General features: G+C 37.8%; 1 protein-coding gene across 6 annotated transcripts in view; it reads left to right on the forward strand.

Annotated features, from left to right (window-relative positions):
• Positions 1-24,218, forward strand: part of ULK4 (unc-51 like kinase 4) — a 591,708-nt gene that overhangs the window by 146,032 nt on the left and 421,458 nt on the right. For 5 of the 6 annotated variants that reach the window (XM_072793220.1, XM_072793223.1, XM_072793222.1 and 2 more), the window contains one exon: positions 6,847-7,029. The exons of the other annotated variant lie outside the window; for it this stretch is intronic. In XM_072793220.1, coding sequence (XP_072649321.1) covers positions 6,847-7,029 — 183 coding nt within the window. The remainder of the gene's footprint in view (positions 1-6,846; positions 7,030-24,218) is intronic. 6 annotated transcript variants of the gene reach the window in all.

Consider the following 24,218-nt stretch of genomic DNA (forward strand, 5'->3'; position numbering starts at 1 on the left):
TTTGAATGCTTTTTGTTTCTTTTTGTTGTCTGCTGAGGCTAGGACTTTCTAGTACTATGTTGAATAGCGGTGGAGAGAGTGGACATCCTGATTGTGTTCCTGATCTTAGGGGAAAGGCTCTGTTTTTCCCCATTGAGAATGATATTTGCTGTGGACTTTTCATAAATGGCTTTTAAGATATTGAGGAATGTTCCTCTATCCCTACAGTGTGAAGAGTTTTAATCAGGAATGGATGCTGTATTTCATCAAGTGCTTTCTCTGCATCTATTGAGAGGATCATATGGTTCTTCTTTTTTCCTCTTTGTTGATGTGATCTATCATGCTGATTGTTTTATGAGTGTTGAACCACACTTGCATCCCGGGGATAAATCTCACTTGGTCATGGTGAATAAACTTCTTCATGTTCTGTTGGATATTGACTAGTATCTTTTTTTTTAATTTATTATTTTTTTATTGACTAGTATCTTGGTGAGAATTACTGCATCCATGTTCATCAGGGATATTGGTGTATAAGTCTCCTTTTGGTGGGGTCTTAGTCTGGTTTTGGAATTAAGGTGATGCTGGCCTCATAAAACGAGTTTGGAAGTATTCCATCCCTTTCTATCCTTCAGAACAGTTTTAGTAGAATAGGTATTATTTCTTCTTTAAACGTTTGATAGAATTCCCCTGGGAAGCCATCTGGCCCTGGACTTTTGTGTCTTGGGAAGTTTTTGATGACTGCCTCAATTTCATCACTGGTTATTGGCCTGTTTAGGTATTTCATTTCTTCCTGTTCCACTTTTGTTAATTTGTAGCTTTCCAGAAATGCATCCATTTCTTCTAGATTGCCTAATTTGTTGGCAGATAGCTGCTCATAATATGTTCTTAAAATCGTTTGTATTTCCTTGGTATTGGTTGTGTTTGCTCCTCTTTCATTTGTGATTTTATTAAGTCCTTTTTCTTTTTAATAAAGCTGGCTAGGGATTTATCTATCTTATTTTTTGAAAGAGTGAACTCTCCTGGTTTTATCGGTTGTACAGTTCTTCTAGTCTCTATTTCATTGAGTTCTGCTCAAATCTTATCTCTCTTCTTCTGCTTGGTGTAGGCTTTACTTGCTGTTCTTTCTCCAGTTCCTTTAGGTGTGAGGTTAGCTTGTGTATTTGAGTTTTTTTGAGAGTGGTTTGTATTGCAGTGTTTCCCTCTTAGGACTGCTTTTGCTTTATCCCAAAGATTCTGAACAGTTGTATCTTCATCCTCATTAGTTTCCATGAATCTCTTTAATTCTTCTCTAATTTCCTGGTTGACCCATTCATCTTTTAGGAGGATGCTCTTTAACCTCCATGTGTTTGAGTTTCTTCCAGGTTTCTTCTTGTGATTGAGTTCTAGTTTCAAAGCATTGTGGTCTGAACATATGCAGGGACAATCCCAATCTTTTGGTATCCGTTGAGACCTGATTTGTGACCCAGTATGTGGTCTCTTCTGGAGAAAGTTCCATGTGCACTTGAGAAGAATGTGTATTCAGTTACGTTTGGATGGAAAGTTGTGTATATATCTGTGAAATCTATTTGGTCCAGTGTATCATTTAAGGCCCTTGTTTCTTTGGAGATGTTGTGCTTAGAAGATCTGTCATTTGCTGAAAGTGCCATGTTGAAGTTTTCTATTAGTGTATTATTAAGTTTCTCTTTACTTTGGTTATTAATTGATTGATCTACTTGGCAGTTCCTACGTTAGAGGGATAAATTTTTTTTTTAATTTTTTAATTTTTAATTTTTATTTATTTATGATAGTCACACAGAGAGAGAGGCAGAGACATAGGCAGAGGGAGAAGCAGGCTCCATGCACCGGGAGCCCGACATGGGATTCGATCCCAGGTCTCCAGGATCGTGCCCTGGGCCAAAGGCAGGCGCTAAACCGCTGCGCCACTCAGGGATCCCTAGAGGGATAAATATTTATGATTCTTAGGTGTTCTTGTTGGATAGACCCTTTAAGTATGATGTAGTGTCCCTCGTCATCTCTTACTACAGTCTTTGATATGAACTCTGTAATTTATCTGATATGAGGATTGCTATCCCAGCTCTCTTTTAAGGACCATTTGAATGGTAAATGGCTCTCCACTCCATCATTTTCAGCTGGAGGTGTCCTTAGGTCTAAAATGAGTCCCTTGTAGACAGCGGATAGATGGGTCTTGCTTTTTTATCCAGTCTGATAACCTGGCATCTTTTGATGGGATCATTTATCCCTTTCACGTTCAGAGTAACTATTGAAAGATATGAATTTAGTGTCATAATATTACCTATTCAGTCTCTGTTTTTGTGGATTGTTTCTTTGGGCTCCCTCTTTCTTTCTCTCCCACCCTTTCCTATTAAGGGTGCCCCCTTAATACAGAGCCGGTTTCGTGGTCACGTATTCTTTCAGTTTCTACGTATCCTGGAAGCTCTTTATCTCTCTTTCTATTCTGAATGACAGCCACGCTGGATAAAGTATTCTTGGCTGCATGTTCTTTTCATTTAGTACCCTGTATATATTATGCCAGCCCTTTCTGGCCTGCTAGGTCTCTGTGGAGAGGTCTGCTGTTAATCTGCTATTTCTCCCCATATAAGTTAAGAATCTCTTGTCTCACACTGCTTTAAGAATTTTCTCTTTATCCTTGAATTTTGCAAGTTTCACTATTAAATGTTGAGGTGTTGAATGGTTTTTATTGATTTTTCGGGGGGTCCTCTCTTTCTCTTGGATCTGAATGCCTGTTTCCTTCCCCAGATTTGGGAAATTCTCAGCTAGGATTTGTTCAAACATACTTTGTGGTCCTCTTTTTGTCTCAGCCTTTTCTGGAATCCCAATTAGACATATATTCTTCCTTCTCCAGCTATCATTTATTTCCCTAAGCCTTTCCTCATGGGCTGTTAATTGTTTTTCTCTTTTTTTTCCCTCAGCTTCCTTCCTTTCCATCAACTTGTCTTTTATGTCATTCACTCTCTTTTCTACCTTATTAACCCTAGAAGTTAGAACATCCAGTTTGGATTGCATCTCATTTAGTATATTTTTAATTTTGGCCTGATTAGACTTCAGTACTGCAGTAATGAAACCTCTAGAGTCCTTTGTGCTTTTTTCCAGGGCCGCCAATAGCTTTATAATTGTACTTCTGAGTTGAATTTCTGACATTGTATTGAAATCCAGATTCTGTAACTCTGTGGCAGAGAGTACTGTTTCTGGTTCTTTCTTGTGTGGTGAATTCTTCCTTCTGGTCATTTTTGTCCAGTGCAGAGTGGTTGTATGAGTGGGCTGAGTCAAAAATATCAACCATGACCTAAGTAAAATACACCCTAGGTGACTCTGAAAACGTCAGAGACTAGAAAATAAAAGAAAAAGATGAACAGAACAAAATAAAACATTGACCTCTAAGGTCAAAATCAAATTTTAAAACAAAGTAGTAAAAATAAAAAGCAAAAACTCAAAAACAAAGAAGAAGAAAAAAATATTAGAGAAATAAAGAAAAAAGAAAGAAAAGGTGGGGATGCCTTGGGGGTGAGGCAGTGGTAGTGAAGAGAGAATATCATCTGAGGGATCCTAGAAAGGTGATCTTGGTTCTGAGTGTATTTGCTTCTGTATGTTAGAAGATGCTCAATCTCAAGTTTATGTAAACCAGCAGCACTTATAGACAGCCCCAACATTGACCCCCAAAGCATAAACAAGATAAAAGAGGGAGACAGAATGGGAAGGAAGAGAGAATATAATCTCACAGAATGAACCAGCACAGTGTTCCACTTGATTCTGGGTCTATGTTTGTTATGTTTTAGAAAGTACTAATTTCTTGCATTGTAATACAAAACAAGGCAGAAAAAATAAAAAAAAATACCCATATCTTGAATATGTACGAAAATTAAATTGAATATGTTGAAGGGAATCCAGAAGTGAAAAGTATATCTAAAACATGTAACTGTAGGAATATGAAAGTCAAAAAGGAAAAACTTAAAAATGAAGAGCTGGTAAAATATTGTAGGATATTTATATTAAGGTGGGAAAAGAGAAGATATTGGAAAGTTTTAGTCTGTTATAAAAATGAGTTGTAATGGATAAAGGAAAGAAAAATGAAAAAAAGGACCGTCTAGTTCTATATACTATTTTCCCTCAGTCTTGGAGCTTTCTAGTGCTGCTTTGTCAGTAAACTTGTTCTTCCCATGTTCTTCCAGTAGTTCTTCTGCGGGAGGGGTCTGCTGTGCTGATTGTCAGGTGTCTGTGCCTGGCGGTGATGTCCTGCTCCTTGCCAGGTGTTGGGCTGTGTGTGAGCTGTTTATGCTGTGAGGCCTTCATTTCCTAGAGGCCCTGCCTCTCCCAGGCACAAGGTGACACAAGGAAGAAAACAAAAATGATGGCGGCCAGATTTCCAGCTCTGGAGTCGAGCTCCCGTGAGTAACTAATGCAGTCTCCCAGTCCACGCTGGCCTAGATGTTCCCAAGGGCAGATGGAGGTGCACTGATTGCGCAGCTTGCAAGGCGCCTGGTTGCAGGAGAGTTTTCGCTGTCCTGTGCTCTCTGCGCTTCTGCCTGTCCAGGGGGAACGCAAGATCTCCGGCTTTGTCCGCTTGGGATCTGGGGCCCTGTTCCGCTGGACCAGTGCTCCTGGGGACTGCCTCTCCTGAAGGGAACCGAGCACAGCCAACTCTGTCTGGAGCCCGTCTGACTGGCTTCTCCAAAATGCCGTGGAGGGCTGCGGCGCTCCAGCCCTTTATCGATATTGGACTCTTGTTTTATGGTGAGCTTTCCCCCCAGGCGTCCCTCCTCGTATAGTGACTCCAGGAATCTTGAGGCTTCACTGCTCCTCCTGTGGTTCAGCCCGATTTCCCTGCTAAGTACTTTTCTGTCAGGGAAAACTCCTGCGCAGATTTATGAAGTTCCCGCTTCTCCAGGGCTTGGCTTTCATGGCCTGGAGGCTTTCGCAGCTCCGCTTTAGCCTGGCTACTCCAGGTTCCCTTCCCCTACTTTATTATTTATATATTTTTTTTCACCTTCCTACCTTGTTAGAAGTGAAAACTTTTCTCCCTGTAGCATTCCAGCTGTTCTCTCTTTAAATCTTAGGTCGAATATGTAGGTGTTCAGGATGTTTTGAAAATTATCTAGGTAAGTTATTGGGGCCAGGTGAGTTGAGGACCCCTACTCTTCTACCATCTTGCCCCATCTCCGATTTTGTTCTTTTTTATGACTGAATGATATTCCAGTGTGTGTGTGATATTCCACTATATACACATAAACACGCATATACACGCTCACACACCACCTCTTCTTTATCCATTCATCAGTCAGTGGAAACTTGGGCTGCCTCCATAATTTGGCGTGGTAAATAATCCTGCAATAAACAATAATAAATAAGGGTGCACGTATTCCTTTGAATTAGTGTTTTTGTATTTTTGGAGTAAACACTGAGTTATGATTACTAGATTATAAGTAAACACTGAGTAATATGATTACTAGATTATAAGATAGTTGTCTTTTTAACTTTTCGAGGAACCTCTTTACTTTTTTCCACAGTGGCTGTACCAGTTTGCATTCCTACCAACAGTGCATGAAGGCCCATTTTTCTCTACATCTTCATGAACACTTGTTTCTTCTGTTTTTGACTTTAGCCATTCTTACAGGAATGAGGTGATATCTTATTGTGGTTTTGATTTTCATTTCCATGATGATGAGTGATGTTCAGCATCTTTTGATGTGTCTGTTGGCCATCTGGATGTCTTCTTTGGAGAAATGTCCGTTCATGTCTTCAGCCCATTTTTTAAATTGGATTATTTAGTTTTTGGGTGTTGAGTTGTGAACATTTTTATATATTTCAGATACTAATTCTTACAGAGTTATCATTTGCAAATATCTTTTCCCATTCTGTGCATGGTCATTTTGTTCTGTTGATTGTTTCCTTTTCTGTGCAGAAGCTTTTTGTTTTGGTGTGGTCCCAATAGTTTATTTTTGCTTTTCCCCCCTTGCTTCAGGAGACATATCTAGAAAACAGTTGCCATGTCTGATACGAGATAAATTACTCCCTATGTTATCTTCCAGGATTTTTATAGTTCTAGGTCTCACATTTAGGTCCAGGCTAGAATTTTCTTTACTTACTTTTCTGCCTGTCCACTTCCCACCTTCCCGTCAGCCAGCTCAAGGTCATCTTCCTGTGTTGTTGACGTGCTTTACTTTCTTTTCCAAGCATAATTCAGTGAACTCATTTCTGTTATAACATTTGTTCCATTCTATTACTTTATTAATTATGTTTTATCTCCGATAGTTTGTGAGCAAGTTAGGAAAAGCTCAGATGTCTGATTATCTTGGTTTGAATTCTAGCTTTGCCACTCAGTAGGTATATGCCTTTTGGCAAGTAACTTAAGTATTCTATGACTTAGCTCTATTGTCTATAAAATAGGTTAATACCAATACCTTTTTTATATGTTATTGGGAGAATTAAATGTGATCGTCTTCAGATACTCTGAGATAACATTTTTCACATGCTAAACAGTAAATGTTAGATATTTATTTTTATGGTTGTTTATTCAGTCCTTATTAGTGTCTCCAAAAAAAGAAGACACTTGATGGTTTTTATTACTTAAAGGGAAGTTTTCTATACAGACTTATAAATTAGTTTATCATTTTCGGTAATGCTTTAAAATATTTATGCTTATCACAGAAGTTTTGTTGTCTTTAGTTTTTACTGGTGGCTGGATTGTTTCATTTTTAAATATGCTGAAAATTTCCACCTTTCTTATGCCAAAATAAGTAATTAAGGAGCCAGGTAAGCACCCTCTATTTCTTTACACAGTAATATGTGTTATCTTTCTGAGGCATGGTTAATGCCCTTGGGTTGTCTGACCTTGTTCTTCTGTCTATGCAGGCCTTGTGTCGAATCACCCGTCATTCTCCTACTGCCTTCCAGAATGTTATTGAGAAGGTGGGACTGAACTCAGTAATAAACTCCCTGGCCACAGCCATCTGCAAAGTTCAGCAGTACATGTTGACCTTGTTTACTGCAATGCTGTCTTGTGGGATTCATCTTCAGAGGCTAATCCAAGAAAAGGTTTGACTTAGATTTCACCTATTACTGTACTTTAAAAATTGTTGTTGAGCTACTACAATTGCAGGAGAAAACAAGTAATGCCATTTCTGCAGAATGTAGTTTTCATCAGGGGACCTTTTTGAACTTTGCCAAATGTCTGTACCCCAGGCCATTCATCTGAAGATGTTGTGGAGTCTTTTAGTGATTAAAATAGAAATCCAGTAAATGGCTTTGCTGGCATGTTCCATTTCATTAATGAAAAGTTGGAAGATTTATGAGTCCTTTCTATATGATGATATTCCTTATGCCTCTTCCTCCTCAGCCCCCATCTCAACCCCCATATGCTTTGTCTTTTGTTTGGAGGGTCCCTTTATATTCTCTGCTTACTTGGACTCATTTTTACCCCTTTCCTTGTCTAATATTTGGCTAACACAAAGCACCTTGACAACTCCTTTTCTCTTGTTTTTAATTTAGTTTCCTTCTAATCCTAGGATATTCCTTTATTTTATATATAGTAGAATTTAAAAATATTCAGTTCTGATTACAAAACTTGCACAGCTATGAAGAAGTCTCTGTAGTAGCCTTCCTCAACATTCCTCTCCAGTTGCCTGATAGTGATCTGCAGACGAGAAGCAATGGGTATCACCTGGGAGAGGGTTGGAAATGCATCTTCTTAAGCCCCACCTCGAGCCTGCTGAATCTCAATCTACGTTTTAATGAGATCTCTAGGTGGTTTGTTTGAAGTCTATAATTTGAGAAGCCCTTTCCTAGAGTATTAGTATTGGGTGAGGTGTTGCCAGGTAGAAAAAGTGGACCATGTTTATATATACATGTTTGGAAAGCTATGTGTCAAAGTGAAAGAGATAGTTTTAATTGTACAGCTTTTCCCAGTGTTTTGTATGCTCCTGCATATTATGTATCTTCACTAGGGGAATGTAGTGTGTGGTGTTCTTTAAACTTACTGGACAAGTTATCCTTATTTTAGAGGGGAGATGCCTGTCAAATTGGAGTTTTGAGAACTTGGTTAAGGTAATGCTACTAATAAGTGTAGAATGGAACCACTTTCTTACAGTTTTTGCCTTGGTTCTTCTGTGTTAGGGTCCACACACTAAATTCTGGTTTTTATAATAAAAGTTAACATTTCAGTAATTATGAATAATTTATTTACCTAGTAAACCTGATCTGTCAAACTCAAGATGGAGAGTAAATCATTTCTTGCCTTTACTCTGATTAGTCTGATTTAGACTGCCAAGAAGTTTGAGCCTCAGAGAAACAAATTTTTTCCTCAAAAGTCTGTGTATCTAATTTTTGCTATTAAATTTTCTAAGTCATTAAATATTGTTACATTGTATTAGAAAAAGCACCATTTGAATAGTTTTACGGTATAAATTGTGATAAGAGAGGCTGAGTCTTTTTTTCACCCTCAGAACAGATACAGATTTTGTTCCAATATGGTATTTTACAAAGGGAGTAAAATGAGATGCATTGATTAATATGATTTTTGTAATTGTTTTATAATGTATATTCCATATTAAAATAATAATCGAACGCTGAAAGGTATTGAATAAGTAATCTTTTGATTTTGATTAATATTGGTGCTGAAAAAAATTATGGTAGAAAAGATATACAAAATTTACTATCTTCACCATTTTTAAGTTTATAGTTAGTAGCGGTAAGTTTATTCACATTGTTTTGGGACAGATCTCTAGAACACTTTCATCTTTCGAAACCGACACCCTGTGCCCATTAAACATTTAGGATGCTGTGTTTTAAGGCTTTGGATTTTATTTGAATCTGTTTTAGTAGGCCTCCTCTGACATGGAACTGGCAGAGAAAGGGGGCCTACCTGTGCCTACCATATTGGAGTGGAAGTTCAGGTTCCCCAGTGGGCTTCTGTTGGCGCTCCAGGGGTACAGAGAGCCCCTGTTTACTGCTGTACTGGGGTGGAAGTCCACACTTTCCATAGGCCTCCTTTGATGCCCATCCCCCCCACGCCGGGAGTGGGGAGGGCTCCTCATTTACTATCTCCCCTGGCACCAAAGAGTGGGAGTGGGAGTGTGAGCCTCATCATATCTGGTGGAAGGTGCTCAAGGTGCAGGCTTCCCGCTCGCCTTTTCTGCTGCCATCTTGACAGGGAAAGGAGTCTTATTACTGCTATATATGGACAGTGGCCCAGGCTCTCCATGTGGTCTGTACTGATACCAGAGTTAGGGCGAATGGCTACTGTTACTGCTAGGGTGAGATGTTATTGCCAGCTCTCCACTTGCTTTTTTCTGGTATTGTTCTCATGGGGAGAGTGTCGACAGTTGACTATTGAGGCTAGGAGTCTAGGCTCTCTACTTGCCCTTTGCTGATGGGGCTGGGATCATGATTTTTCCATGATGTTTGGTTGGAGTAGAGTAGCTATGGTTTGAAAGTTTTCAATCTCTCTGAGCTGCCCCTTTCTTGGTCCTTGGCTCTAGAGAGCTGACCTTTCTTGTGTTTTGTTCCTATTGGTGTTCCTAGGTTTCTATCTTATCCAACACTCAATCCAGGATATCTGAGGCAAAACAAACAAACAAACAAAAAAACAAAGCAGTGAGCTCACTGCCAAGTGGATGCTCAGGTGCTGAGGTTCCTACTGGTTCTTCTTCTCTCTACTTTTCAGAGGTGTCTTATATTTGTTTATATCCAATGTCCAGGGTTTTTAGTTGTGCTTAGTGAGAAGAATAGGAAACAGTGCATCATCTTCTCTCTTATCCTTTATTTTTTAAAATGTTTCTATGACAGGTCAATAATATAGAGTGAATTCTCATTTAAAATGGAGGATTCTATTTTTTAATTAAAAAGAATTACAATTTATTGAACATTTACTATGGGAAGTTAGTGACTTGCCATCCTGGGGTTTTCATGGATGAAACTTAGTGTGTTGAGTAATTTTGTCAAGTTCGTGAGGATGTCAGTGCTAGAGCTAATGCTCATGCCAGACAAATGAGGATGCAGAAAAATTTTGGATAGTGTTGATGCTCTGAAGAACAGAAAACAGTAATGTGATAGAGTGCAATAGGCAGTTGTGCAGGGAGTAGAGCCATATATCATTATCTGGGTGGGCAGGGCAGGGTGAATGTCAGGGAAGGCCTCTCTGAGGAGGTGTCATTCCATCTGAGCCCTGAATGACAAGAAGGAGTTTGCCCTGTGAAATCTCTGGAGAAAGAACTTTGTAGTTTAGCTTCCCCTGAGGCATGAGAGATCTTGGGAAGATCTAGAAAGAGAAAAAAGGCCCACAGAACTAAACCTAGTGAGCAAGAGGAAAGAAGCCATTGGGAAGAAGCTGGGATGGGGTGGAGGGAGAGAGACCTAGATCATGTGGGGTTGTGGTCTTCCTCACAGGTTTTATTTTACTTAAAAGTGCATTTAAAAAATATACATGTATGTTTCGGGGGCATGTTTAGCAACCTTCTTATTGCTAAGTTGAGTTACTTTTCTGAGTGTTTGGTTATTGACAGGTTAGAATGAATGGAAGAGGAGAGGACCTAGGAACAAATACCAGGTTTACTCTTTCCTATTGGACAGAAGAAGAACTGCGTGTGTACTTTTGGGGAATCATGGCCTGTATATCATGATCTTTTTAAAATGGAAAATCAGTCCCCTAAAGAAGTTCATGGTATTCCTTTTAAATAAGAGAAATTACTGTTCAGTTCTGAGAAATTAGAAGCTAAAGAATAATACAGAATCAGCTATAATCTTACTGCCCAGAAATAATGACTATTAACACGTGGGTCTGTCTCCTTTTAGTCTTTTGTCTGTGTGTCTATGTATTTTATGCACACATTTATAAAATTAAGATCAAAAGTGTAGGTTTATCTTTTTTTAAGATTTGGAGACAGAGCATGCATATGCATGTGTGTGTGTGTGGGGCAGGCGGGGAAGAAGGGCAGAGGGGTAGGGAGAGGGACAAGCAGACTCTGTACCCAGTGCAGGTCCCATGACCCTGAGACCTCAGACCATGACCCAAGCCTAAACCAAGAGTCAGATGCTCAAGCAACTGAGCCACCCAGGTGCCCCAATGTGTAGAGCTATACACATTGTTCATCCTGATGATATTTTGTCATTAAATATTCCCTAAGAACATTTAAAAATAATATACAATTTTTCATTGTGTGGTACTGCAATAATTTAATTCTTTCACTACTACTGAAGCACTTCTCATTTTTTGATTTCCATGGGTTGATGCAGTGAACATTGTGTTGCATACATCTTTGTGTTCACTCCTAATAGATTACCACAGCTGTTAATAGCAGGTCTGCATGGATACAGCTAGACTATCCTCTAGAAAGATAGATGATGAGAGTACTAGTGACTTGAAATTTGACCAGCAATCATTAAACATGTGCTGTCTCTTATAATGAAACACGGAGTAAGGGATTATTAGCAGCATACTGCATGTTTTCATAGTCACTTGCAGTTAGCAGCTAACCTGGGTCTCCATTGGAACTATGTGACAGTAGCCAGGTTTTCACTTTAAACTACATCATCCCCATTATTATTCCCTTCTGAATCCTGCTCATGTTCTCAAGCTGTAGTGAAGGAATTTGCTCAGTTTGCTTATCACCTGCAGGAGCTACTTGCATGTCAGTGCCCTTCGATGACTGTTACCCAGCACTGATGTGCATCTGTGTTGTTTATTTTGTGTTGTCATCTTTAAAAGGATCTGCTTTCTCATAAATATGCTAAATGGTGGAATATTCCTTTATCCAGAAACAAACGTTAGTTCTATACCCTGGAATGGGAAAAGTGAGTGATAACAGCCATGGTGTCAGGGGACTCTGAGTCACAAATCATGTGTTCTCAATATTCTAGTAACTGGAGAATTGAGCCATACAACAAATGACAAGTTGTCCATTTTCTTCTCTCCAAATACTCAACAGGATACTTTTTGAACCACTGGGAAATGGTACTTTATATGTAATCCTTGTGTCATTGCTAGTTTGGGAATTGATAACTTTCATAGTTCACATACGTGAGTGGTTGTGAATAAAGGGCTTATGGAACATGTGACCAGATGTAAGAGAAAACCATGTAGCTGCGGTGTGAGTTTATTTACTAGTCTTTGTCCTATACTTTTTTTTTTGGGTTTTCGTTGCTGTTTTAGCTTTATTTTTGTGGTTCTTCCAAGCTGTTAATGTGTCCTACAAATATTCAATCTTTAATACTTGGGGCTGGATTAGTTTGGGAGTTTGTAAATGTATTTCCTGTTGTTTTATTGAGGAGAGAGATGTTGGATGAGGTCATTGCAATTTCCCTTAATTATAAGAGCAAGAAACTTAAAGTAGGTAATACTCATCTAATTTATTTTTATCAGGTTATATTTATAACTTTTGTGAACTTTGGAGTTTTCATGTTTAGTACAGAAAATTCAGAATGTACTGAATACAGAAGACCAAAGTGTTTACCTCCTTGAGGTAATCTCTGTAAAAATTGTTATTATATCCCTTTCAAATTCATATTTGCTGTACATGGACACAACATATACACATATACATGTGTATACTTGTGTTTCCATATTCTTACCTCTTTGCTGCCACACACATTTTGTTAGAATCTTTTTGTAGAAATTGGATCAACTTATATATATATTGTTTGGTAATCCATATTTTTCTATTGCATGACATGTGAGGAATGTGTGTCTAAGTCAGTATAACTCTTCTTCTTCTTCTTTTTTTTTTTTTTTTAAGATTTTATTTATTCATTCATGAGAAACAGAGAGAGGCAGAGGTAGAAGCTGGCTCCTCGCAGGGAGCCTGATGCGTGACTTGATCCCTGGACTGAGGATCATGCCCTGAGCCAAAGGCAGACGCTCAACCACTGAGCCACCAAGGCATCCCAGTATAACTCTTCAATATTATTTTTAAAGGGTAATGACATTCCATCACCGTTTATGAAATGCTTCCATGGAAGTATCACCATTTATCCTAGCAGCTCACTATTTATTGCCCCTCTAAGAATTATTTTTGCCATTGTTTTCCCAGGGAGAGCATTCTTATTGCTAAATTCTTTTGCATGGCCATCCTGAATTATTCCTTTAAGCTAAAAGTTTTAAGTAAAATTGGTAGGTTACGTTCATTTTTAGAAAGTTATTTTCCCTTCCTAGTTTGTAGATAAAAAACCACTATGATTGCATATATGTTTGCAAATAGACTCAGTTCCAGTAAAAAGTGTGGAAGCATTGCATCCAGATTATGTGTCTCACATCTGCCAAAATATTTTGGTTTCAGACAGTATTAAATGCATGGCTACAGCCCTATCATCCCATCATCCCTTTCGCTTTACTTTTCTCTATCATTGAAAATTTCAGCCACGATACTTAGATGTCACATGGTAAATTCTTTTTCTTCCTTTTTTTTTTTTTTCCATAATCTTTGTCTTTTATTTCACTGAACCACAGTGAGTTATTTACGGGTTATTGGAAGTTTTGACTTTGGTCAGAAATCATGCTAGTTATGAAATTTATGATGTGATTTGTGATGTCAGGGTGACTGGTAGAAGGTGATTGGTTATGGAATATAGAACATCTGGTGAGAACAAGAACAGATTCTTCTATCTGTTTTTGCCAATATGGCTGAGTAGATACAAACTCTCGCTATAAAAAAACTTGAAAATGCTGGATAGTCCTGGAAGAGATAAGACTTTCAGGAAAATAACAAAGATGAAGAATCTAACAGTGAAGATGAAATGGAAATTGGAAGGGCTACTGTGAGAGTGATGGGGCCAAAGCCTGGTTATCAGTCAGGGCACTGGAGTGTGTGTGTGTGTATAGCATATATGTGTGTGGAGGTGGGGATATGTGTGTTTGTTCAGGGTTTGTGCATATGGGTGGGGTGTGTGTGTTGTGTTTGTGGAGGTATATGTATGGGGTATGGAGTAGGATTTATGTATATGTACAGGGTGTGTGTGCTAGCTGTGTGTGTGGTTTGTGTGTTTATGTGTAGGGTTTGTGTATGTGTACAGGGTGGGGGTGTGTGGGGGGTGGGGGTGTGTGTGGGGTGGGGGTATGTGTGCATTCCTGGGGTTTGTGTGTGGGCAGGGTGTGCAGGTTGTGGGTGGGGGTGTGGGTATATGTGAATGGGTGTGTTCAGTAAGAAGACTGAAACCTAAAAATTGTTGAGAGAACAATGTAATTGGGCCACATTTACCCATCATCCTCATCATCAATTTTCAGTACATGCTAATGTTGCCTCATCTCTGCTCTCTCTTCACTTGTATTTCATGTCTACATGCTTCTCTTACCTCTGAATTGTTTTGAAGTAAAACACAGACATTGTATCATTTGTAATTATTTCAGCTATATCTATAGAAGATAAGCAATATTTTAAAATAGATATATTAATAATATTATTAAACCCCAACCAATTAATAAGCTCTCTGTTTTGTTTTTCTGTTTTAAATAAGTTCCATTCAGAGTTCATTTGGCTTATTAATGATTATTTTCTAGATTATTTGAATCAGGATCAAATCAAGGTCTGTATGTCCCCTTTCTAATTCAGGTTGATTTGTCTTTTCATTGTCTTTAAATCTATAGATTCCCTTATCTTTTAAAAAATATTTATGTATTTAGTCTTTGAAATGAACCTGTTGGGCAGCCCCCGTGGCTCAGTGGTTTAGCGCCGCCTTCAGCCCAGGGTGTGATCCTGGAGACCTAGGAGCAAGTCCCACGTCAGGCTCCCTGCATGGAGCCTGCTTCTCCCTCTGCCTGGGTCTCTGCCCACCCCTCCCCCCCCCCCCCCCGCCCTTTCTCTCTCTCTGTGTCTCTCATGAATAAATAAATAAATATCTTAAAAAAAAATGAAATGAACCTGTTAAGGAAAACAGTCATAGTTCATGGGCCTTTCCATGTTTGGGTTTTGCTGATTGAATCTAGCAAACAACTTAGTGTGGTGTCCTTTAAAATGCTGGTCCTATATTTCTCATACAAGTTTATAGGTTTGATCAGATCCAAATTAGTTTTTTTTCCCCCCTGAAGATGTTTCATTGGTGGTGTATGTGTTTTTTTTTTTTTTTCTTTTAAAGATTTTATTTATTTATTTGACAGAATGAGAAAGCACAAGCTGGTGGAGCAGCAGTGGCAGAGGAGAAGCAGACTCCCTCCTGAGCAAGGGATCCTGATGTGGGACTCGATCCCAGGACTCTGGGATCATGACCTGAGCAGAAGGCAAATGCTTAATTGACTGAGCCACCTAGGTGCCCAGGTGGTGTGTGTTTTTCATAACAGAATACATACACCGATAACTTGACTCTGCCTTTTCCCATACAAAGAGTGAGCAGTGGCTTCAGTTCCAATCTACCATACTGGTTATAAGTTTCCTCATCTGCTCTCCTCGTAGTGGTTTTAGCAGCCATTAACGATAATTGTTGAGATACATTGTTTTGTTATGGGTGAAAATATCCCGATATTTTAATATTATTGTTCTGACCTCCTGTCTTAATCAAAATTGCTCCATTTTCAAAGAACTCTTATCAATTCTGGTTACCCTGAGGAATGGTTTACATAATAAAAGGCAGGGTAGGTGCTTGATTCACTTATTTACTGGTTTTTAGAATCATGAGTTGGTTTTCCTAGCAGTTTCCAAAGACTCTTTAGGATTGGGACTTTAAAGGATACTTTAGTTCCCTTATGAACTCACAGATTTTAATATTCTGATATGTTTCCATTGTGGGTGATGTTTTCTTCAGTACTGAGAGTGTTACTTCTTTAGCCAGTGGAAGCCTCCACAAGTAGCCTCCTGGGGCTTTTTGTCAGAAATCCAACAGTCTTTACCTTCTTGCGTTCTATTTAGGCTTCTCTTCCATGTTCTCTGCTCTGCATCTGGAACCAGTCATCCCTCCAAAGAGCCCCAGTTCCTCTAGTAGGAAATGGTATTTAGAGACTGTGATATAGGATAGGAGTACTTACTGCTACTGGGTTGGATATTGTTTCTAGACATTCCCAGCAGCTTGAGCTAGGAAATAACTATTTTAAAAATTACATCTACTGTTCATACTGGTATTTCCAATTTCACTATTTTGCCTAGCTTATTTTATATTGTAATTTTTTCTCAAGTTGAAAATCTTGTTTTCTATTGACATTAACTTAATTTCTTACTTGTTTTATAATATTTATATGTCTCAGAATAACAGTGATATGATTAACAATATGGTTTCTTTTTTTTTTTTTTTAATATTATGGTTTCTGAATACAACCTAAGACTTTTGCGCAATTGTTTTAGTGCTTAGGGTATGTCCAACTAGATGTATAGTCAGATTAGTACGTTGTAAATTCTTTTCAAATAATTCTTTTTTTGTCTTCTTAAGTCACCAACATGATATACCCTTAAGTATCAGTTTCTTTTTGAATCTTTTTAAAAAAAAATTTTTTTTAATTTATTTATGATAGTTACACAGAGAGAGAGAGAGAGGCAGAGACACTGGCAGAGGGAGAAGCAGGCTCCATGCACCGGGAGCCCGACGTGGGATTCAATCCCGGGTCTCCAGGATCGTGCCCTGGGCCAAAGGCAGGCGCCAAACTGCTGCACCACCCAGGGATCCCCAATCAGTTTCTTTTTGATTTGAAGGGATTGCTTTTGAAAAGTTTAATTTTTTTATTATCATGTAAAATGTCCGTATGATTTTATTTATTTATTTATTTTTTAATTTTTAATTTTTTATTTTTGTTCGTATGGTTTTAATGGCAGTTTACAAAGAATCAATTCAGAGGAAACTATTTTCCATATCTGTCCTCTCTACTTGTTTCTTCCTTCCACACTGAATGCAAACATTTTTATTAGTACCTGTTTAAATCTTCTATTTAAAAAAAATCAAATGTAAACAACTATGTCTCTCTCCCTATATCTGTTTATCTTTATATCCATGTATTATATCTATGTATTTATCCCTCTCTATTTATCTCTGTAAGGTTTTTATTAATGTGTTATTTATTTTATAGATATACTGTTTATATTTATCTCTTCATTTTATCTATCTGCCTTCTCCCCAACCACCCCAATGGTTTACATAATAAACCATATATTTGTCTGTGGGTAAAGGGTTAAGAATTATACTTTCATTTAGCTTTCCAGCTTTGTGTTTCTGGAAACCTAAGACCAACCTGTCACCTGTGAAGTTTTTACAGGAGAAATTGGTGCTTGTGGGGTACGAAGTTTCTAATTCAGAGTGACTCCCATACCCACCCAGTGTGGCTCTTTTCTTAGTATGCCTGAGCTGTGGTCATCAGGCTGCAGCCAGAGCAACATCTGAGGCTGCCTTGCCAGCAAGCTCTGTTCCTGAGCAAACTGGTTGAAAATGTGATCTATGGTCCTCTTTTGCATTGATACATCTAATAGACTCTAATGTGACCTCTGGTGGGTGTTGTAGTAGTCTCTCCCTTCTTTAGACTAAAGGACAGCATATGCCATTTTGCACCTTGTGAGTTTTTTTTTTTTTTAGTAATATATTTCAGAGATCATTTCATTGTTCATAGATGGGTTTTGTACATGCCCCTCTCCCTTTTAAAAACCATACTTTGTAGTGGATGCACCACATTTTAGTCAGCTGTTCTCTTGAAAGATGTTCATGTGTTAGGTCTCTTTTCTTACATTATTAGACTAAAATATGTAAAGGGAAACTTGAACAAATTTTAAAAGAAAATATAAGTGGCTATCTTTGTGATCTTGCTGTAGGGAAAGTTTTCTTAAGGCTTAGTATCCAGCATATAAATAATAGCCTGCGTATAAAAAGGAAAAGACAAGACAAAATGAACATAGGATATAAAGAGTTACTTCATAGAAGAAGAAACTAGAATGGTCAATAATGGAAAAGATGCTCACAATGAATGTTGATGAATCAAATGAAGGTTAAAATCAGTTTCATACATTTCAGGTTGACAGAAATGTAAGTCCGACGGTAAGAATTGTTGGTGGAGGTATACCAGTGGAACCCTCCTAAGTAAAGTGATATAATCACTTTGGAGTACAATTTCATACTTTGTAGTAAGGTTGGTTTGCCTCCTCTGTTTTTATCTTATTTTTCTTTCCCTTTGAAGCTCTATGTTCATGTGTTTTGTTTCTTAAATTCCACACATGAGTGTAATTGTGTGGCATTTGTCTTTCTCTGACTGATTTATTTCACTTAGCATAATACCCTCTAGTTCCATCCAGATCATTGCAAATGGCAAGATTTCATTCTTTTTGATGGCTGAGTAATATTCCTGTGTGTGTGTGTGTGTGTGTGTGTGTGTGTGTGTGTGCGCGCGCGCGCACACACACACACACACACAAAACTTCTTCTTTATCCATTCATCTGTTGATGGACATCTGGGGTCTTTCCATAGTTTGGCTCTTGTGGACATTGCTGCTATAAACGTTGGGGTACATGTGCCCCTTCGAATCACTATGTTTGTATCCTTGTGATAAATACCTAGTAGTACAATTGCTGGGTTGTAGGGTCATACTATTTTTAACTTTTTGAGGAACCTCCATACTGTTTTCCTGAGTGGCTGTACCAGTTTGCATTCCCACCAACAGTGTAAGGGAGTTCCCCTTTCTCTGGATCCTTGCTGACATCTGTTTCCTGTCTTCTGCCCATTTCTTGATTTTTTTTTTTCTTTTTGTTCTTAAAGTTTACAGTCTCAGAATTTAGAGGGTTTTAGGAACCCTATCACCTTATTGAAAATAGTATATGGATTATTAAGTCAACAAACTTTGAACATTACCACCTGTGTTTAATGGAAATATTCTGGCAGGTTGGTAACGTGGTACTTTATGATAGACAAGATAGAACGTGATGTAGGACTTCATGGGAGCCGGGGAGTGAGTATCTTCTCTGGTGACAGGCTATGTTATTAGTTGAATTATTGCTTGTTTTGGATTTAAGAAAAAGTGTTCTTATTCTTTTTTATTCTGTCTTAAACATCCCAAAATTAGTCATCTTCTTCAACTTACAGGCCTTCTTGGATGACTGTAGGCATACTGTTTTAGTTAAGAGGTGATTTTGAAGTTAATTAAAAAAACATTTCTTTAAGGAAGTTTAACTTTCAAAAATAATGTTTGCTATCTAAAAGCCTACCAGATATCCCTCTGCCTTTGATTCAGGAAGTATCATTCTATTAAATTCACATATGAATTACACAACTTTCAGTGACAACGTACTCTAGCATTGGGAAAATTATTCTGATTGGAAAGAGTGCTCTGAAAGAAGAGTTGTATTGCTTATATGGATTATTTGTGGAATTTAACACTGGATCTTTTGGTATACTGATGAGATTGGGAAGTTGGCCATAGCTTTTGTGTACACCTTCTTGTTTGTTTGTTTTTTTAAAGATTATTTATTTATTCAGAGAGGAGGGGGGGCAGAGGCAGGGAGAGACACAGGCAGAGGGAGAAGCAGGCTCCATGTAGGGAGCCCGATGTGGGACTCGATCCCAGGTCTCCAGGATCATAACCTGGGCTGCAGGCGGTGCTAAACCCCACCAGGGCTGCCCATGTTTTGGGCTTTTGGCTGAGGTTCATGTTTTGTACTGATGTTTAGGAAGGCCTTAGTGCTTTATTTTGTGGTATAAAAGATATATCAGATTGCTGGTCATTTTGTGCTTATTCAGAGTGGTGCCAACCTGATGCAAGGAGTAGATTTTTAATAAGAGTGTGTGTGTGTGTGTGTGTGTGTAGTTTTTTTTGACTTAAAGTATTTAGCTAAAAATATTTATATGTTTTTTGGCTTGTCCAGATATTCCATATTTGAAACTGTCATTCTGTGATTGATTTTAGATTATAATGTCTTACTGACAGGATATTCAGATGACAGAATCAACATCATAGCCCCTTGCTTATGAATTTTGTAGAAACAGAAAAACTCAAGGGTAAACAGTATTGGGGTAGATTTGGGGAGGAAGAATGCTGCTGCTGTTGTACAGAATTTTCTACCTACTCAGATCTCCTTAAAAAAGGTTTCAAATTATGCCACAAATGCCAGAATATGAATGGGTGCGGTGAAATTGTGAATGGTGGTGTGGGGTCAGCAGCTGTTTGGGAGGTTGTGGAGAGGAGAAGGTGAATTCTGACAGCCCCAGAAACTGGAGAATCCAAGTACTCACCCTCTAATAGAAAAATTCCCCACTCAAAATAGAAAACCTGGCATGCAGTTCTTAGATTAGTCATTGAAAGTTGGGGAGACTTAGGTTCTATTGTGCAGTTGAATATAGAAAGACTAAGGAGACCAGGATGGGAAGAGTAATGTAAGCCCTTTAAGATATTCAGAAATACCCAGGAAAACTCTGTCCTAGGACAGCACTCCATGCTGGACAGACCAGGACTAGAATGCACATTAAATATGGCAAGAACCCTCAGAGAAAAGATGTGGAGGATATCAGGATCAGGTAAAGCAGATCTGGGGAGGCGCTGTGGAGTTTGCTCCAAGAGGCCATATGTGTGAACATTTCAGTTACAACAGGGGAAAGAGCTCTCACATCACAAAAATAACAGTTATCCTGGCCTATCTTCACTGTCCACAGTAGACTGTCCTTCTCAAAAGTATGAGAAAATCCATATAATTCAGACACCATCAAAGCAAAGAGTTTGTGGTAAAAAAAATCCATGAAAAATATAGTGTTAAGAGAGTGTAAAAATATAAGAATAAATGATAATAATATTCCCCTGAGGATCATTAATAAAAACATGACCACATTAGAGGATCATTAATAAAAACATGACCACAAAGCATATGAAAACTTCAAAACTTGACGTTTTAAAAAACTGAAACATACTAGGAAATTTGGAATGGAGGCTATAGAAGAACTGCACATATCAGAAATAGAGTGGAAAACAGAAATGGGCTATAGGAAAGTACAAAAAGGTGACATTATCTCAGCAAAGATTGCAAAAATAAAAGTAGTCATGAAGGTAGTTGAAGACAATTTATAAAGGAACACAAAGGGAAATAGGTACTAACACTTTTGTCATAAAGATAATAGGAATAGAAAAGAGAAAAGTGGAAAAAACAAATTAAAGATGAAAAGCATCTTGCTGAATGTCTTAGATCTAGAGAAGACAAAGATAATCCAACAAACAAAAAAGTGAAAAAAAATCAAATTAAGGGAAAGATGAAAAGCATCTCACTGAAGGTCTTAGGTCTATAGAATACAAAGATACTCTAACACACAAAGAAGAAAATTAAGTCATCGAAACAGAAAAAAATACTAAAAGCTACAATCCAGACCATGTTTTCTTGAATACAAAGAGTACTTAAATGGACAAATCAAAAGGACACACAGTGTATCTAGGAAAATCATTCTACAATAGCAATCAGATGACATTTGAAAGAAAAGTCATTTGAGCATCTAGGCAAAAGGACCTTATATCTCAGCAAGTCACTTATAAGGAAATGACAATTATACTGGCATCGGACATTCCCATAGTGGTGCCACAATTCAGTGGAGAAAGGTATTTAAGATTTTTAAGAAAAGATATTAACCAAGGATTTTATATTCAGTTACATTGGGTCTTTGTTATAAAAACCACAGATAGATGTATGAACATGGAAGAGATTAGTTCCTGTGAGCTCTTCCTGAGGCTTCCGTCAGAGAATGAACTGCAGACAACCAAACAATGTTTGAATAAGCTAAGGCCAAGTGATGAAATGCAGGCTGATAGAATAGTATGTCATTCTAAACCTGTAGTGACTGTCTGCATCCATCCATATGCACACATATGTGTAACTACATGTCTATGTGTGTATATAAATGCATATAAGGATAAAGGGGAAGTATGTGAAAGTTACAGTAAACTAGACATCTGCTTTGTAAATAAATCACGGCTGTGACTTAAAAAAAAAAAAGAAAAGAAGCTTATCATAAAAATTCAGTGTCGTTGTCAGAAAATTGAAAGCATATAAAATTCCTAGAACTCTACTCTGCTGTATTTCAGCTAATCAAGCTTCGAAAACTCACATCAACTTGTTTAAGCTATATAGGTTCAAACATCCGCCTCAGTTATGTTTTTCCTAAGGTACATGACCTCGAATGTACTTCCTAGCTGGATAATCAGTAATGCATCTTTTGGATTTTATATATACTTTGGGGGTTAAAGATTTACACATTAATTTTTAAAGGCATATCATATTTCACAGGTGAGTTTGTTCATACTCACTGGTAAAGAACAGCTTCCTTCTGAGTGTTATTGATTAGAAATACTGCCTTCTGAAAGTTTTTTGCCTTATTAATTTTGACAATAGCCGCTGCCCATCTTTATTTTAGCAATCCAGTTTGAAGTTGTTGTTTCAGATTTCATGTTTTGCCCAAGTAGTACAATAGCAATTAATAATAAGCCAGAAGCTGTAGACCACTGTTATTTGGAAGTACCAAGAAAGATCACTGAGAAATTTTGTGCATGTAAATTTAGAAAAATTTGAATACTAAGCCTACTCAGGTTTTTTTTCTCCTCAGAGTTACTAGGCATACTAACTCAATGGCCTTTAATTAAGCATTTAAAATATGGTAATTTATGCACATCCGTCAGACCATGAGTTTGTATTGTGATATTTTTAGTCCATCTACATTAATAAATGTATTTTGTGAGACATTTTAGTTAGATTCTTGGCTAAACTTTAAGAAAAGTGTAATTCAAAAAAATTTTGAGATTTAATCAGTACATTTTTAATTTCCATCTCTATCAAACAGGAGAAAATTGCGTCAGTGATTTCTCATTGTTTTCCTTGAGGCTATTATCCATTGATGGCCAGGCTGTCCTCATTGATTTTTTTTTTTTTTTTTTTTTAACCTGTGACAGTTGATTGAAGCAGATCAATTTTCTCTCTTGAGATTTTGCAGGAGATAATTTTGAAGTTCTTGACCTCATCATTATTTTTATTCATTTAATAGTTTTTTGTCTTTATGGGATGTATTAGAGGGATGTTTTATCTTTTTGCTGAATTTTGATGGTTTCATTTTGTTTGCTCTGGAAGCTTCATATATTTGGACCAATTTCTATGTTCTGAATATTTCGTCATCTCATCTTCGTTAGATAGATCTGTCCACTGCGAAATCACTGCCGAATACCATTTGATTGTTGGACATAAACTCGTCATGCTGTGGTTGGTTTATAGACCTACACAGCTTTTGCTTTTTTTCCCCCCCCACATGTAATATTTAGGTATGTTGAGCTGAATGTCAAGATGAATTTAAATCAAAGCTGAATACATAGTGGACTGCAAACTGAAATGACCTGAGGTCATTTTTGGTTCTCTAAAGGTAGTTTTGATTATTCATTCTTGGCACTGAATCTTTGCCTGCAGCCTATAATCTTCCCTCCTCAAGTGTTGTAAGACTAATACTGTTCCAGAGGTATGCTGCATGTTGCTCAAGATTAATTATGAAGTCCTGGGCAATTAGTTGTAGGCAGTTCATTCAGACTGCTCATTTTTTCAGAAATGACTAAATGAGAATTTATTTAGGGCATAAGATGTTTTTAGGCCTAGATCCAAAACTGTAGTCTGTAATATATTGCATCTTCTCAAGGGACTCAGAGTTACTATGTTACAAACAAATCTAGTATACAATTTCTTTTGTTTTTGGTGTTATAGTTTGTCTAGTTTTTTCCCCCCGATTAAAATCATAAATTATTTTAGTTTTGCAAGATTGTCAGTAATGGCTGCATCTACTACATCAAGAAGAAATACAATAGATCTCATCACTTACTTGTGGACGTTTCTCTGTTTTAAAATTATGGCTATTACTGTATGAATTTTTTTTTTGTGCCTGGAAAGTTTCATCTTTCATTATATACTTAAGCCATATTTCACTCATCTTTCCTCTGTAACAAACTACTTCAAAACGTAGTGGCTTACACAAGGACAGTAATTCATTTTGCTCACAAATCTGTAATTCCGGCAAGGCTGTGTTAGCTGGAAAGATTGAGTGGGGTTGGAGAATAAATTTTCCAGATGGCTTATTCATATGAGCAGCAAGTTGGTGCTAGCCATTCAGTGGGCACCCACTGGGGCTGTGGGCTGAGAGCCTCGTTTGCTTTCCATGTGGGCCTCTGAAGGTTGGTTGGGCTTCCTCACAGTGTGGTGGCTGGGTTCCAAGAGTGTTCTGAGAGAGGTGCTTGGGTGGCACAATGGGTTGAACATCCAACTCTTGATTTCAGCTTGGGTTATAATCTTGGGGTCATGGGGTTGAGTGTCATGTTGGACCCTACACCCAACATGGC

This window comes from Canis lupus, chromosome 22 (genome assembly GCF_048164855.1).
Source record: "Canis lupus baileyi chromosome 22, mCanLup2.hap1, whole genome shotgun sequence".
Lineage (NCBI taxonomy): Eukaryota > Metazoa > Chordata > Mammalia > Carnivora > Canidae > Canis > Canis lupus.